The 16,060-nt window shown below is 35.8% G+C and overlaps 2 protein-coding genes across 4 annotated transcripts in view; both read right to left on the bottom strand.

Annotated features, from left to right (window-relative positions):
* The window catches only part of kiaa1549lb (KIAA1549-like b), a 99,952-nt gene extending 96,125 nt beyond the window's left edge, over positions 1–3,827 (bottom strand). The window contains exon 1 of one of the 2 annotated variants that reach the window (XM_026287805.1): positions 3,043–3,821. In XM_026287805.1, the coding sequence (XP_026143590.1) occupies positions 3,043–3,205 (163 nt within the window). In that variant the 5' untranslated portion in view covers positions 3,206–3,821. Of the gene's footprint in view, positions 1–3,042 lie in introns of both variants that reach the window. The other variant, XM_026287806.1, reaches the window with a different exon arrangement.
* Positions 3,828–9,287: 5,460 nt separating this feature from the next.
* Positions 9,288–16,060, bottom strand: part of hipk3b (homeodomain interacting protein kinase 3b) — a 60,076-nt gene continuing 53,303 nt past the window's right edge. Inside the window, exons 14-16 of one of the 2 annotated variants that reach the window (XM_026287807.1) lie at positions 15,142–15,371; positions 13,725–13,864; positions 9,288–11,246 (exon numbers count right to left, since the gene is read on the bottom strand). In XM_026287807.1, the coding sequence (XP_026143592.1) occupies positions 10,770–11,246; positions 13,725–13,864; positions 15,142–15,371 (847 nt within the window). In that variant the 3' untranslated portion in view covers positions 9,288–10,769. The remainder of the gene's footprint in view (positions 11,247–13,724; positions 13,865–15,141; positions 15,372–16,060) is intronic. The other variant, XM_026287808.1, reaches the window with a different exon arrangement.

The raw sequence follows: 16,060 nt of genomic DNA on the forward strand, positions 1-16,060 counted from the left end.
TTTCTGCATAAATAAGTGCTGGAGATGTGCATCATCCGCATAAGTCTTAGTTTGAATGTATCTTGTGTTGTGTGCGTCCTATACGAGTGAGTACAAATAATCGTTAATTGATTGCTTGTCAATGATGACGCAGATATTAGCTGTCCGATAATGTGTGATAATGCTATTATCTACAGCTATTCTTGCACTTATGTTTATTTACAAAGTTCAGTGTTATAATGTTAATGTTATGAGTAATGTGTATAAATAATGACCATGGATGCACTTTCTTACAAAGTGTTTATAAATCATTATGTTACTGTAAAGGGGAGCAGCCTATAGTTGTGTATGTATAATACTTGTAATAGTGGTTCCATTTATATACATAATGCTTTATTTCTTTCAGATAAACCACACCCTACATCGCAATCACACATTTCATGCTTCATCTGATAAGCACCAAGCTTTCTCAAGGAGACCAGATTCTTTAAAGACTGTGCTTAAGTTTCGCCTCTAACTGGCTCACGCCTCCAGTCATTCTCAGCAACCCGTGTCTGCTCATCTGCAGCGGCCGCAGAGTTCATCCTTTTCAAAACACCTTATCCACTGGGTGTACACTGCAGTCCTCACGCTTTTTGGTCCACATATTGTTAGTAGACACGGACTGATATGCATGTAAAAGCTGACTCCCCCTCTGAGTTGATCATACCATATCTGTGAAAATAAACCTGTTCAAACTGCTACTTCCCTCTGTGGTGTTCTGACCAACACACCTGGTTCACTGCGATTTAAGCTAGCCCTAACAGTATCTGGTAGCTCTTTGCTACAGAGAGAGAACGGAGAGTCTTGTAGCTAAATTGCTACATGTAAACAATATATTTTTTTTTAATATTTTCCTGTAAAAAAATTGCGGTGTTCCTTTGGATTTTTTCAGCTTTTAAGAACTTCCAGGTTTTCTGGTAATGGTTGGAACTAATGCACAATCTCATTGACTGGTGCTCACCTATTATTTCAGTTTCAGTGAATCGATCGAGCGAACACACACACAACCTGATTATCATTCATGAATCCATGAATATGGGAGGGGGGATAAATCACCCAGAAAAAATTCTAATTAAAATAAAAATGTCATAATTTACTCAAACCTGAATTAATTTATTTTGTGCAACATAAAATAAGGTATTTTGAAGACTGTTGGTAAACAAAGCTGTTTGGTTACCAATGACTTCCATTGCATAAAAAAAAAAAAAGATATTTCTCAAATTATCTTTTATTTTCCATAGTTTATGTTAGGCCATTGTAGCATACATTTTTTATGTTCAATGAATTTTATGTTGAATCAAATATAATATTTATCTAAAGTTACTATCTGTAATGTTTATTTAATACTTTCTCATTAAACACAAAAATGGCCTTTAAATAAGCTTGTAAATATTTTGTGGGGGGTAATTTCACAGCCAAATATAATTTGATATTAATTTGATTAATTTATCGACATATCATGTAGTTAGATTAAAAAAAATACAAAAAAAATAATTGATTGACAGCCCTATTACAAATATAGTCAATACCTCTAGTTTGTAAGCCATGGAACTTTGACTTTTAATGTTCATTTTGTCAATTTGGTTTGCAAATAACAAATATTTACCACATTACTAATCACTTCACATCCATCCATATTGGTTATCAATTTTGAATTTGCTTTACTTTCAGTTAAGATGAATGAAAAACTGGTTGCACATAAATAATTCAAGGAATGTGCTCTACTGTTTGTTTTGAAAAATCTGATTCAAAAATAAATATATATATATATTTTAACAATTTACATCAACTTCTCAAGATGTATAATTCTTGTGGATTATTGTGATGTTTTAATCAGCTATCTGAACTCTCATTCTGATGGAACCCATTCAATGCAGAGAATACACTGGCGCGCAAGGTACTGCTTTCTACGTTATTTGATTTTATCTTGCCTTGCCTAATGCCTTGATAAATTAAATGAGTTTAGGTAAAGAGAACAGAATTTATGTTACAGCATTAAAGCAAACCCTGTTCCAACCTACCCACACTCTCCAACATGCTATAAATGTTTGGGAGAAGTAGTCAAACAGGTCAAACACTCATCTATCTTGCTCACAGCACAGTAACCCAGTTAAAGCAAACTGAGCAATCTTCACTTATTCTCAACTGGACACACACACATAGACTTTTCTTTTGAATTTTATTTTATTTTTATTCTGCACTAAATATATTTTTTCATCCTTTTAATTTTAATTGGCATGAATATAATAATACGTTTTCATTAAACTGTGGCTGCTCTCCACAACGTGATTCACTGGAGACATTTAGGCCACATTCATTCACAATGTAGAACAACAGGATCTCTGCAGTTGCTCTTTCAGCATTTTTAGTACCAGCAAGCCTCAGTCAGCAGCTAAAATCAGACCGTGCTGCCGTGGACAGTTTTAATGCTCCTTTGCACCGGTTGATTTATTACGCCTAGGGTGCAATATGATCTCAACAAATGATTAGTTCCTAGATTAGACGCTTTGGGACAGCGATGTTGGTTATTTCATGCAATTAAATGATGCAAGTGCAGTTCATGTCAGGAAACAGATGTGGTTTAAGCGTGTTAGGTGTGTTATAAAGACAATAGAGTGCTGCAATCTCGTATAGAGCTGCAGTATCAATCAGCGCGCGCCTACACACTTCACTGCGTTACACTCACGTGCGCTTCTTCACATTACATCACACACACACTGTTCACAAAAGTCAAGGCAAAGTAGTATGTAGGCTAGTCATCTTTGCATATTTGCCACATGCAATGCAAAATGACCAACAAAAATGTATCAATATACGAGTATAGGCCTATGGTTGTATGAAAACATTGAGAATGATGAAATTAAGATTTTATGTGTTTTTGAATGTAAGGAAAACACTTTCGGTGCATTTGCAATAAGCAAAGGTGCAAGGCTTTTCTTTTCAACAAAATAATCGTTTCATCAATTTATATAAATGCTGCTATTTTAAGACGCCAGCTTTCTAGATGAGATGTCGCCTTACCGTTGTAAGCCTGCGCGCTGTGGAACAAAAGTAGGAATATTGCTAAAGATGAGAGTTTAGTGCTCCGCATCCCTCCAGACGCAGGTATGCATGAGCATCTTCTCTCTCTCCGGATGCTCAATCCGTGCACATCTCTCCAGGTTCCCTCTACATGACCAGCCATTTGTGTTTGCAGAGAAGGTGGCCCGGTATCGGAACTGGACCAGACATCTGCTCAGATCCGTGAGTCAGTGGGACGTGCGGTCACGCCGCTCCAAGTGTCAGAGTAGAGCCGCATTCGTGAAAATGCCCATAGTCCACCATCACTGCGACACAGGGGAAGCGAGAGGGGGCTGCATTTTTGAATGGTTTATCTATGACTCAAATATCTTACCGCCCATAATGAGATCGGATGTTAGAAATGATGCATGCAATTCTTTGTCTGTTATTCAGCTGTCTTGTGAGTGCTCGCATGCAGGGAAGCCGGAGCTGTACTAGTTTTGTGGCATGCGCATGCTCTAGTGGTCAGTATAGAATATTACTATTAGACTGACTTATAATATAATCCACCAGTTTCTAATAAAAACAAGCATACAAAAAATGGATGAATTCTGACTGTTGCCTAGGCTCTTTTAGTGTCTCAAGTGTTTTAAAAACGGTTATGTAATAATACTAATATTAGGAATACACACTTTAATTAAATCGTTTTTATTAAGGAAATTCATTAGCTGTTCTTCTTTTAACAATTGAAGATATAATCGTCAACAATAAATGTGCTACAAAACTAAAGTAGCTGTTAAGTTTTAGCACGGTTGAAAGTTGTACTGAATAAGGTGCCAGAATGTTTGTATACAGCCTATTAGTGCTGTCGAATGATTTGGCCTAATCGCTTCTAAAATAACAAACATGCATATTAAAGAAATCTATATTATGTTTGTATATTAAATATATTATAAAATATAAAAATGTGAATATATAAATTAATAATAGTAATTAGTAATAGTAATATATATACTGTAGGCTATGTGTGTGTGTGACCCTGGGCCACAAAACCAGTACTAGTTGCCGGGGTATATTTTTATCAATAGCCACAAAAAAATGGGGGAAAGGAAACCCTTGTAGGAGTCAAAATTATTGATTTTTATTTTATGCCAAAAATCAATAGGACATTAAAGGGGTCCTATTTTGTTCTCGATTTTGTTTTAGGGGTGTACTAGAGCAGGCTCTCATACTAGGTTGTTCGAAAAACACATTATTTTTCACATATTTTAGATGATTACAACACCTCTCCCCTCAGTCCCATTTGTTGATATTTGTGATATCACTAATCCACGGAAAATATGCGTTGTAGTCCAAATGAGTCATTCCCTCTAGTTTGTGAAAAGTAGTTTCTGTTAAATAAAATATCTCCTTTTGAACTGGACTTTGAGCTTTGTAACTTAGCAGATCTTTTTTATGCTAAAACAGCAACATACTAACGATGGCGTTTTAGTGCCACATTGAAAAATATTTCGAGAATAAAGTCGTAATAGGCCAACTATGAGAATAAAGTCGAAATATTATGAGAATAAAGTTGAAATGTTTAAAAAATAAAGTAATAAAAAAAATAAAAAAAATCTAAATGTTTAGAGAAAATGATGTACCTCTTCCTGCACTAGCCTCCACCTTTCCTTCTCAATTGCAGTGGTGCGTTGGGTTGGTGTTGGTTTACTTTCCATTTACAGCACTAAAGACCTGGATTATGGAAGTTTAAAACTTACACGCACCCAAGACATGAGCTTCTCTAACCCCTCTAGGATCCACCAGGCTCTGTTGTGGTCACAGTTTGACACCTCTAATAGTGGACCGCCTCTGCACTTGATCAACATGTTCATTGTCGGCATAAAGAGAATCAATGAAATGGTGTACCCAGTCATGATTTCTACATTAGTTTTGATATATTTTAAAATGTAATTTATTCCTGTGATGGTTAAGTTAAAGTTTCAGCAGCTATTATTCAAGTCATCGCATTCTTCAGAATTCATTATGATAATGATCATTAAGATAGATAATGTGTATGTGCGTATATATAAAGTAAAATGCCGTTTTACTGCATTTTTAATCAAATGTATGTGCACTGGTGAGCATGAGATGTCTTTCAAAAACATTAAGAATCTTAATTTAAGAGTTTTTACCTGTTGCGTATTGAAGCACAGTTGTGTGCATATATAGATGGATTAAAAGATTAAATATTTTGAAAGATGTTATGTCCAATGATGCCCTACAAAGATACCAGCCATATATTGTTTCCATAAGTAATACAATTGGAAAGAGTTGCAAGTTTTTTTCTGCTTTATTTTTCTTTTGTATTCAAAGGGAATCCTTGACAATAAAACACCATGAATTCTTATTCACTCACCAAAAGTCACCTGGAAATTCTGTTTAATGTGACTAAGTAAAGAAGGCTTGGTCACATCTTTATTCACTGAGAACTAGAGAGGAAACATCAATTACACTCTGTAAAGACATTATATTCAAAGGGTTACATTTCCCCAGTCCTCATACTGTTAAATATTGCACAGTGCAAGTGCTATGTGACAAACTAGTGTAGCATCAAATCAAAAAAGCAAATGAGACAAACAAAAATCCACAAAAGTCTACAAATATCAAAACAGTGAAATTTAAAACTCTTAATTAGCCAAGTAATTGAAACATAAAATCCATATCTTGCAGTGTGAAATAACTTATTTGATTGTAAAATATGCTATAAACCATGGAAATTGTATACACACATTACAAAGCACATACCGGGAAGTCAGTTTCAGGTTGAATGGTAAATATTTTGATAAAATAATTCACCAAAAAAAAAAAAAAAAAAAACTTTTTAATTTAAGCATTGAATGTCATTAAAACTGTGGCATTTATGTTTTATTGAATGCTGTTAATAGAAAATAGTTCAACAGAAGTCATCCATATCCACTTGAATTTGTTTAAATATGAACATACAATAAATACTGAAAGTGTCGAGTACAGTCTTTTCTATATTGACACTGGATGTATTCAGGCTAAATGCTGGTGAATGCCATTTCACAGGGATCGAAACATGCACATGGTGTAATATGTTACATTCTATACGCAAAGATTGAAATTACAATGTCAAAAATGTTAGAATTAGCTGATTAAGATTAAATAGACATATATTAGTTATTATTAACTTATATTAATGCATATATGATTATTTATTAAAAGTGTATACAACCATTTCGATCCCTGGAATGGAAAGTTGTACTGTTTGCTCTTTCTTATATTTGGTCTGGTCAGTGGGTGAAGCTGAATACTTGTTTTTGCAAAGTGAATGTGTCATTACCAATATCTTAATCAAGGCACACACAGTGTTGCTTACACTGTTCAAAAAAAAAAGAAGAAGAAAAAAAAAAGACATGACCAAACATGAGTGTACCAGCTGACATCAGTGATAATTTGTTAAAAACATGTTCTCAACTTTAAAATGACAAACATTAATAAAATCACAATTCAGTTGGACACTTAATTCATTTAATCACAACACTGTATATCAAAACATGGCCATGTGTACTGTACACAAGCGTTTTAATAAGTGCTCAGTGGTATGAGGTTATGGGGTTGATTATCATATTAACAGAGAGAGAGAGAGAGAGAGAGAAACCTTAACAAAAAATAGCGATGTTTGTATTTCTGAAACACTGCAGAATAACTGTTAATTTGGATAAAGTTAAATCAATCCCGAAAGCTATCACACATCAAAAACAGAAAAGCAGGTAAACATACAAAAACTAGGTTACACAAACACATCCATTAATATGCAGTGATGAGCCAGAACAGTTATGAAGATACAATACTGATTTGAAAAAAAGAAAAAACTATTCTAAATGTCCAATATCAGCAATACAGTAGTTGCAATGACACTCCAAAATTTACTCAAAATCAAAATCCACTTCTAGTTTAGGCAATCAGAGAGACCCATACAAATAAACGAATGCATATAAGAACTAGTCTAATCTAATTTCACAGCTATCTGAAGTGGCAATCAATATATAGCAGCTTGTCTATGATACATTCAAGATAGATGATACGACTTATTACTTGTTCAAAAAGCGAAACATAACCTCAGCCATTTTTTTAAATGCAAATTTAGAAATTTACCCCATGACTACAATTACTACAGTTATACATGAGGTCTATGCAGAAAGAGTAGCTACCTTGCTCAGAGAAATGGCTCTGTTCCAAAACCTAACGAGCTGCTTTCCTGTCCACTGCCTTCATGCACAGCCGATAAAGTACGTTTTTCATATGCAGTAACTCTATAAGTCATACAAATTACTTGTCAATAGGCTCGTGACCACAGTTGATTTCAATAGTGTAATGTTATCATGTTGCTAAGCTAACATTCGTAAGCATAAAAATTCATATCACAGAACTACTGGGTAAAATAGTTCAGTTTGATATAAAAATTTAAAAAAATTACTATGTTAATCGACTTTAATTTGTTAATCTTACTAATCAATACACAGTTTCTAGCAAAATATATATTTTTATAATAGAAGCCACCAACAATTTTGTGACGAGTAAGATTTCCTTTTACGGCACTTCTTATGCCGTGTCTGCAAACATGATTGACAGTGGTATATGGTGTTTTTCCACTGCATAGTTTGGCACGTTACGGTTCGGTAAGATTAACTTTTGGGAGTTTTTCCACTGGGTACAGTACCTGGTACTTTTTTTAGTACCACTTCGGTCGAGGTTCCAAGTGAACCGTACCGTTACCAAAAAGTGAAGTGTGAACTCTGCTGATCACGGATTGGCTGGAAAGAATTGTCCCTACCTGCTTCACTTAACTGTTGACAAACAGAAAAGAACCGCTAGATTTAAATCAGCACAGCCAGGGAAGGATCGAACGCAAGTGTTTTGATCAAGCGCACCTTTTTTAACAACCCCAAAATGGCTGTATCATTGTCTGTTGAGGAAGTACAGACATTCCTCTCATTAATATCAGAGGAGCAGATCCAAGCGAGAGCTTGATGGGGTGACGCGGAATGAAATTTTTTTTCACGAGTCATGGCAGTAGAGGTGGTAGGGCTGCATGATTAACTGAAATGGAATTGAAATCCTGATTCAACTAAATATATTTCATGCGTATCTTTCAGAGAAGCACGGTTCTATGATCAGCAGTAAATCTCCATCTGAAGGCCAGACAGTGCTCTCGTGCTGAAAATCCAAATATGCCCCAAAGAAGAAACCCTGAATCACTGCAGCTGAATAAACAGAAGATTTAACTGCTTTCATTGATTCAACGTGACTAATAAACATGACCATGACAAAATATGGTGTATCTGAGTTGTTCTTATTATTTTATATTAAAATGAAGTATACTTGCCATTATGACCGTTTAAAATACTATTAAAGTGAAAAGTGAAAGTCGTGACATTTGCCAAGTATGGTAACCCATACGCGGAATTGCTGCTCTGCATTTAACCCTTCCAAGTGCACACACACAGCAGTGAGAAGTGAACACACCGTGAACACACACCCCGAGCAGTGGGCAACTATATCCAGCGCCCGGGGAGCAACTGAGGGTTCAGTGCTATGCTCAAGTACACTTCAGCCATGGGTATTGTGGGTGGAAGAGAGCGCTGTTCATTTACTCCCTCCCCCACCTACAACTCCTGCCAGCACAGAGACTCAAACCTGCAACCTTCTGGTTTTCAAGTCCAACTCTCTAACCATTAGGCCACAGCTGCCCCCACATGAAATATGTTGCGTGCCTTGTTCTGTGTAAGAAGTCTCATCATCTCACAGAAGATGATTTTCTGCTGATTACAGAACCTTCTTTACTAACAAAATGTGCATGAAAATCGCATTTGATGAATACTAAACAGCATTGGAAACGAAAACCGAGACGTGCCGTACCGTACTGAGCCATACCGGGCAGAGTCTTTCGAGGCACACATGATGCTTTTCAAATGTTAGAGCAGCAGAGGATGATATCTTTGCATTAAAGAGAAACTCAGGGAACTTTTGCATCAGGAGTGTAACTACTATGCCTTGAAATAGCGCCTGCTTAGGCAGATCACGAGGTTTGGAACAGAGCCTTCAAATTACAGTCTTTGGTGATGCACAAGCAACTTCATTTGAGAGGCAAAAACACACAAACCAAGCAGAACAAACTAAAATGCACACTGCTATATATATATATATATATATATATATATATATATATATATATATATATATATATATATATATATATATTCACACACACGATATATATTTATTTCTCCCTGACGGAATGTATAAAATGCAATTGACACCAACAAGCTTTCAACATATGATATAATGATATAATTAAAAGAAAAAAAATAATCGATTCACACATGCATAAATGGGAATTGCACACCTTAAACACACTGTGTCAAGCTTCAGCACTAAATAAACTAGCTCTATTAGATATATACTCATAGTCATATGTGTCTATACATCAAATACTGCATGGTCTGCTCAGGCTAAGATGAATCCATGACCCTGAATCAAAGACCGATATTTGCATTTGTGTCTTCATCTAGTCGAAGCCATGCCCACCACAGCAAACACAAACACACACAAACCCAAAGAACTAAACACACACACAAAAAGAAAAACAAACTATATAGATTGTATTGCAGTTTTCCTAAACAGTACAAATACTGTTCGGTTTGTCGATTTTTTTTTTCTATATAGAAATTCATTGTATACTCTACACAATTAGTTAATTTAAGATAACGAAAAAAAAAAGAGAATTAGAACAAATCCAACAGCAAGCGTTTGCAGCAGCAAAAGCATGCTGTCTTACGAAGAAATCACGCGAAAATGAACTCACTACATCTCAAATATACATTGGATCCAAAAATAAGCACTGCGGTTTGTGCAATGCAGTACATTGATGCCTATCTATGCATGAAATAATACACCAGTGTGTATATATCCGTAATACATAAACACACACACACACACAAAGAATGCACAGACTGATTTGAATTGCAAGTGATGCAGTCCAGGACACGTACACACACAAACACATTGTATATACACACAGAGAGATAGTGTAGTAGAACACAAATGACTGCCGATATATAAGGCACTATGGCTGGAGACAACAATGCAGCGAGCCTCTAGACACGTCAAGAGCCTCAACAGGCTTCTCTCTGATCAACATCATGCAACACATGCAGCGTGTGACGAACGACTCATTTAGGAGACTCCATTCCAAACAACACCAAAGACGCAGAGAAAGGTACAAACACTTGGAACACAATAAAACACAGCAAGTGGACACATTTTATGTTGTGAACAACATACAGGGCTGTCTTTACAAACAAACGTGTTGTATACAAGGTAAAGGCAATGTATAAAAATAAGTTGACCATCACATGATTTTGGACACCATCTGTTGTTGATATTCATTAGAGGAGTACTCAAATCTGAAGATCTGAAAATCTGATAAGGTGATGTATCAAATGTGCAAAACAGTTTTTTTTTTCTTATTTATCCAATCGCTTGCTTCTCAACCATTCACTTTCTTTATCTACTTGCTAAAGGCTTTCCAAAACCTCCTTTTTTAAAGCTCATTTTAATTGCACTCAATAATTATTTTGCACCATGGCTTTAGGTGCGAGAACCAGGTGGTATGTGGTTTCAACCGAGAGCCTGGCATTACGTCCATGTCGGTGGCCCTCCAGAGGGTTGCAAAGCAAGTCTCAGATGTATGGGTACTGGTTTAGTTTGGTGGGACTGAGCGGAAAGCCTGCGTATGCAGGTGATGTGATGAAGGAGTGTGGGGGGAACAGAGGCTTGAATTGGCCTTGAGGGTGGAGGGTTGGAGAGGGCAAGAGGCGGTTGAGCCCCACAGTGACCTGGTGCACAAGGTGTCCCGCCGGATGGGAGAGGCCATAAGCCGGTTGAAAGATGTGATTCCGTGTCGCCCCAGGTGAAGCCAAGAGATGGGCCATCGGGGCATTTGTTACCAGGGGCCCTGAAGGGGGGTAGGACAATAAAGTCGGCTGGGTGTGAGGGTGGACACCCAGGTGTGTTTGAGTAGGATGGGCTGTGTGGGTGGGACTGCCGTGAGGCAGTGTGAATGTGTGACCATGAATGGTGGGCGGGATGAACGCTTGAGGCCGGCGGTGACTATAGTTGCCGTTCCACTCCTGGTGGGACGACCCATAATGCTGGACCTAGAGCACAAACCAATCAGTTTATTTAGAAATAAATAAATGAATAAATGAAAGTGGCGATCAATTATTTAAAAAAAATGTACAGTATATATATATATATATATATATATTAGGGGTGTAACGATACGCGTATTCGTATTGAACCGTTCGGTACGAGGCTTTCGGTTTGGTACGCCGAAAATTATGTACCGAACGGTTCGTTGGACTAATTAATTATATAAAAAAAAAAAGTGAAATATAATGATATGCGTTCAACAAGGTAGCCCAATAACCCAAACGATGTAACAGGCAACGCCCCTCACACCCCTGAATAAGAAAAAAACACCAACCTATATGTTTATGTTAGGCTACTCAGTCAGGCGCTCGCTCACTCAGTACGCGTTGAGTGAGCGAGCAGTTCATGCACGGTACACGGTGGCCAATGCGTTTATCAGACCAGAAATAGAAGATCCTCCAATAACCAACAGGTCTGGTGTTTGGGTGCACTTTGGATTCCCTGTAAGCTATGGTGATGGCAAGAGATTGGTGGATAAAAAAACAACGGTATGTCGCATCTACATGACAATAGGGTACACCAGCGGGAATAAATAATAATAAATAAAAAAAACACCAGCGGGAATACTTGAAACATGTCAACTCATTTACGCCGACATCACCTTAGTGTGTCAGTATCTGGGAAAAGACGGGAAAAAAAGGAGAAACATACACGCAACAAACTATCCACACAGCATTAAGGCAGACATTTCCAATGGATTCAAACAGGTCAAAAGACATCACCGCGTCGATTGGTAGACTTCATTTACGTTATAACCGCAGATATGAGACCTTACTATTTACCATTCATTCTATCATCACCATTATAGCTTACAGGGAATTAAAAAAAGTGCATCCAAACACCAGACCTGTTGGTTATTGGAGGATCTTCTTTTTCTGGTCTGTTAAACGCATTAGCCATTTTGCAATGAGCCTTCAGCGCCTACTGAGTGAGCGAGCGCCTAATGTGGAAAACGCAGGTTTTAAGAACATGCTTAATGTAATTGAGCCCCGTTACAATATTCCTTCACGAGCCCATTTCAGCCAGACCGTAATTCCTGCTTTGTTCCAAAAAACATAAGCCCTATAGAGAACCAATTGAGTAAAAACACACTCAATATAAAGAGTTATAGAGTTCCATATAAAAAGTTACATCTTTGTATTTGTTCATAACTACTGCAACAATATAACATTTAATTTTTTTTTATAAGGAGCTGTTTTTGTTTTATACAGTACGCTGCTAAGAAAACACCATAGAAGTATTTATGTATATATGTATATATATATATACATATATATATATATATATATATGTATGTATATATATATATATATATATATATATATATATATATATATATATATATATATATATATATATATATATATATGTATATATATATATATATATATATATATATATATATATATATATATATATATATATATATATATAATTTGCTAAAGACTACATCTAATAATGTTAGGGATGCATGTTATTAGATTTTGCAGATATCCAATATGGCGATATTTTTCAAATAATTTTGGTCAATAGCCGATGCCGATACGGACATATATTTTCCTTACTTTTGGGCAAAAAAAACGTATTTGTCAGAAGTAATAAACTTAACTGAAGTTCTTTTTTAATGAGAGTACATTGAATGCCTTGAAAATAACTAATAAAGCAATCTCAGCCGCAAATGCAGTTGAAACCTTAACATTTTATTTGTGGATTTAACATTACTAGATTTTCTAAAGAAAAAGAGCTATAACAATTCTAAAAATAACTATTTAAGTTTTCCTAATTAATTAAAAAAAAAGAAAACAAATATTATATATATATATATATATATATATATATATATATATATATATATATATATATATATATATATATATATATATGACATTAATCAATAAATCTGTAAATAATTAATTAATTTACAAGTGTCATGTTTGTGATTTTTATTCATGTAAGCTAGAGCCTCTGACCTTAAAATCAAAATGGACTCCTGATTTTATGACATCGATACTGCTTTATTCAGAAACACAAGTATCTTAATGATATTTTGTGTATGCCGCAACAGCTAAAGTCTGCCTACTCTGGACGCGACAAATCAACTGTTCAAAATCATTTGAAATTTGTGTCAATGTGTCATAAATAGAACGCAATAGCAGCTTCCTGCTGGGGATTTGTCGTGCCGAACCACATCCAGTAAAGACAGCATCACTGATTATAATGAGTTCTATAGTATTTTGTTGCGCCGCACCACACCGCTCGCGTCCGGTGTAGACACATCAAAAAATTTTAACACTATTTTATTCACACATCTCAGTTTCTTTTTATTTATTTACTGTCTACTTCTAATATATTTATTATTTATTATTTATTATATTTAATACTAGCTGACTATACAACAACCGTTCAAATGACATGAAACTGACCTGTCCAAAGGGGAGCTGCTGTTGAGAGGGCTGCAGGGTCGGGAAAGCCTGTGCTGTCTTCTGCTGGCGATTCACCAGTAATGTCGAGTAGGGCGGTTGTCTGTTGGAACCACTGCGGCCTTTGGGGGGGCACGATGGCTCTATAAGTAGATGATGGAAAGAGCAGGCAAACTTACGCTACACTCCTTAGATGCCTCATGAAATTGTGCAAGATATGTTTAAACATCTTGCAAAATGAATTCAGAACAACAGATGGAAAAATTACTTGAGTTCATGAACACACACACAAAATAAAAATAAATAAATAAAAAGATAAATCAAATAGTTAGCATTGCTCTGTTTTCTTTCTCTTTGATCAAAGGCATTAGCTTGGCGTAAACCTGGTATTAGACAATAGAAGTTGAATTTAAAGTTAAACTGATTAGGGCTGCCCCCTAATAGTCGACTAATCATTAGTCGACCAGAAGAGGTTTGATTGACTAAAGTCACACAGTTGATCTGGCAGAACATCCAAACAATTGCCCATCATTCATCAACCTCAAATATGGCTTATCATCTTAAATACACTCAACAAAATTATAAATGCAACACTTGTTTTTACCCCCATTTTTCATGAGCTGAACTCAAAGATCTAAGACTTTTTCTATGTACACAAAAAGCCTATTTCTCTCAAATGTTGTTCACAAATCTGTCTAAAACCATGTTAGTGAGCACTTCTACTTTGCTGAGATAATCCATCGACCTCACTGGTGTGGCATATCAAGATGCTGATTAGACAGCATGATTATTGCATGTGAGTGGCCAGCCTAAGTGAGCCCACCCATCCACACACACACACACACACACACACACACAGGGAAGTTAAAAATAAAAAATAAATAAACTTCAGACTAAACATTTTTAATAGTTTTTGGGGGCAAGATGTTTTAGAACGGATTCTTTTTGCTATTATTATTTAACAGAAATCATGGTCCTCATAAGTTCACAAAGAACTGACAAACATCATGAACCAACAAATGTGCTCTGGTCCAAACGTTTCATTGTAAATGCTGACTGCTGTCCATGATGATTGCTTATGTCAGTGTAGTGCTTCTTATTTTGACAAGCTTCACTGATTTCTGGTGAGATGTCACCAACATCAGTCAAGCGTGACATCCCCTACTATTATCAAGGTGCTTGATATTGGTAAACTTCTCATCTCGTCACTTCCATTGTGAGTGCGCTATGGAAAACTGCTGCTTCAAACTAGAGCTATTTATATCCCTTGAGAAGTGTGGTCATTTGAACTTGACTTTCAGTCAGGCCTTTTCACACAATTGTCTATTTTATATATATAAAATATTAATCTTTTTCATTCAACATGAATGTTACCTGTTTGTCAGTGTTGTATTTTGATAGGGTTGGTGAGATTTGTTACCTGTGAGGCCCATCGGCTCATTATTCTGAACCCGCATGGGCGGCACCACCATGGTGCGGACGGGCAGCTTGGTAGACTCAGCCTCTGTGCTTCCACTGGCTTTGCAGTTCTGGTTGTTGTCATTGATATAAGTGGCTTCCAGGAAGGGGCTGTCAGCTCGACTGGAGGACACAGACGCGGGCGAGCCGTCTACTGTATCACATCCACTCTCACGCTCATCTTCTGACATACTGAACAAAGATCAAACAAATAGTACTCAGACACACATAACACACACAAACATACTGAAAAAGAGTGCTTGGAACGGAACGCTAGATACCTTTTTCTTTTATTTGTGTTTGTGTGTGTTTATATATACACACACTGCCATTAAAAAGTTTGTGATCAGTAAGATTTAAAAAAAAAAAAAAAAAAAAAAAAAAAAACAGTAATATTGTAAAATGGTGTCCTATTTTAGCATGAAGTATAATTTATTTCTGTGATGCAAAAAATTATTTTCATTAGCCATAACTCCAGTCTTCAGTGTCACAGGATCCTAAAGAAATAATTATAATATGCTGAATTATAACTGTTACAACCACTGCTCTGCCTAATATTTTCTTGGAACCGTTTTACATATACTTTTTTCTTTGATTAATAAAAAGTTAAAAAGAACAACATTTATTCAAAATATAAATATTTTCTAACAATATAAGTCTTTAAAATAACCTTTTAATCCATTTAAAACATCATTGTTGAATAAAAATATATTAAAAAAATGACCCAAAGAATAAAAAATAAATAAATAAATAAATAAATAAATCACAGGTCCCAAAAAGTATTAAGCTGCACAACTGTTTCCAACACTAATTATAAACCAGTATATTAGAATGATTTCTGAAGGATCATGTGACACTGAAGCCTGGAGTAATGATGGAAA

This window comes from Carassius auratus, chromosome 18 (assembly GCF_003368295.1).
Source record: "Carassius auratus strain Wakin chromosome 18, ASM336829v1, whole genome shotgun sequence".
Lineage (NCBI taxonomy): Eukaryota > Metazoa > Chordata > Actinopteri > Cypriniformes > Cyprinidae > Carassius > Carassius auratus.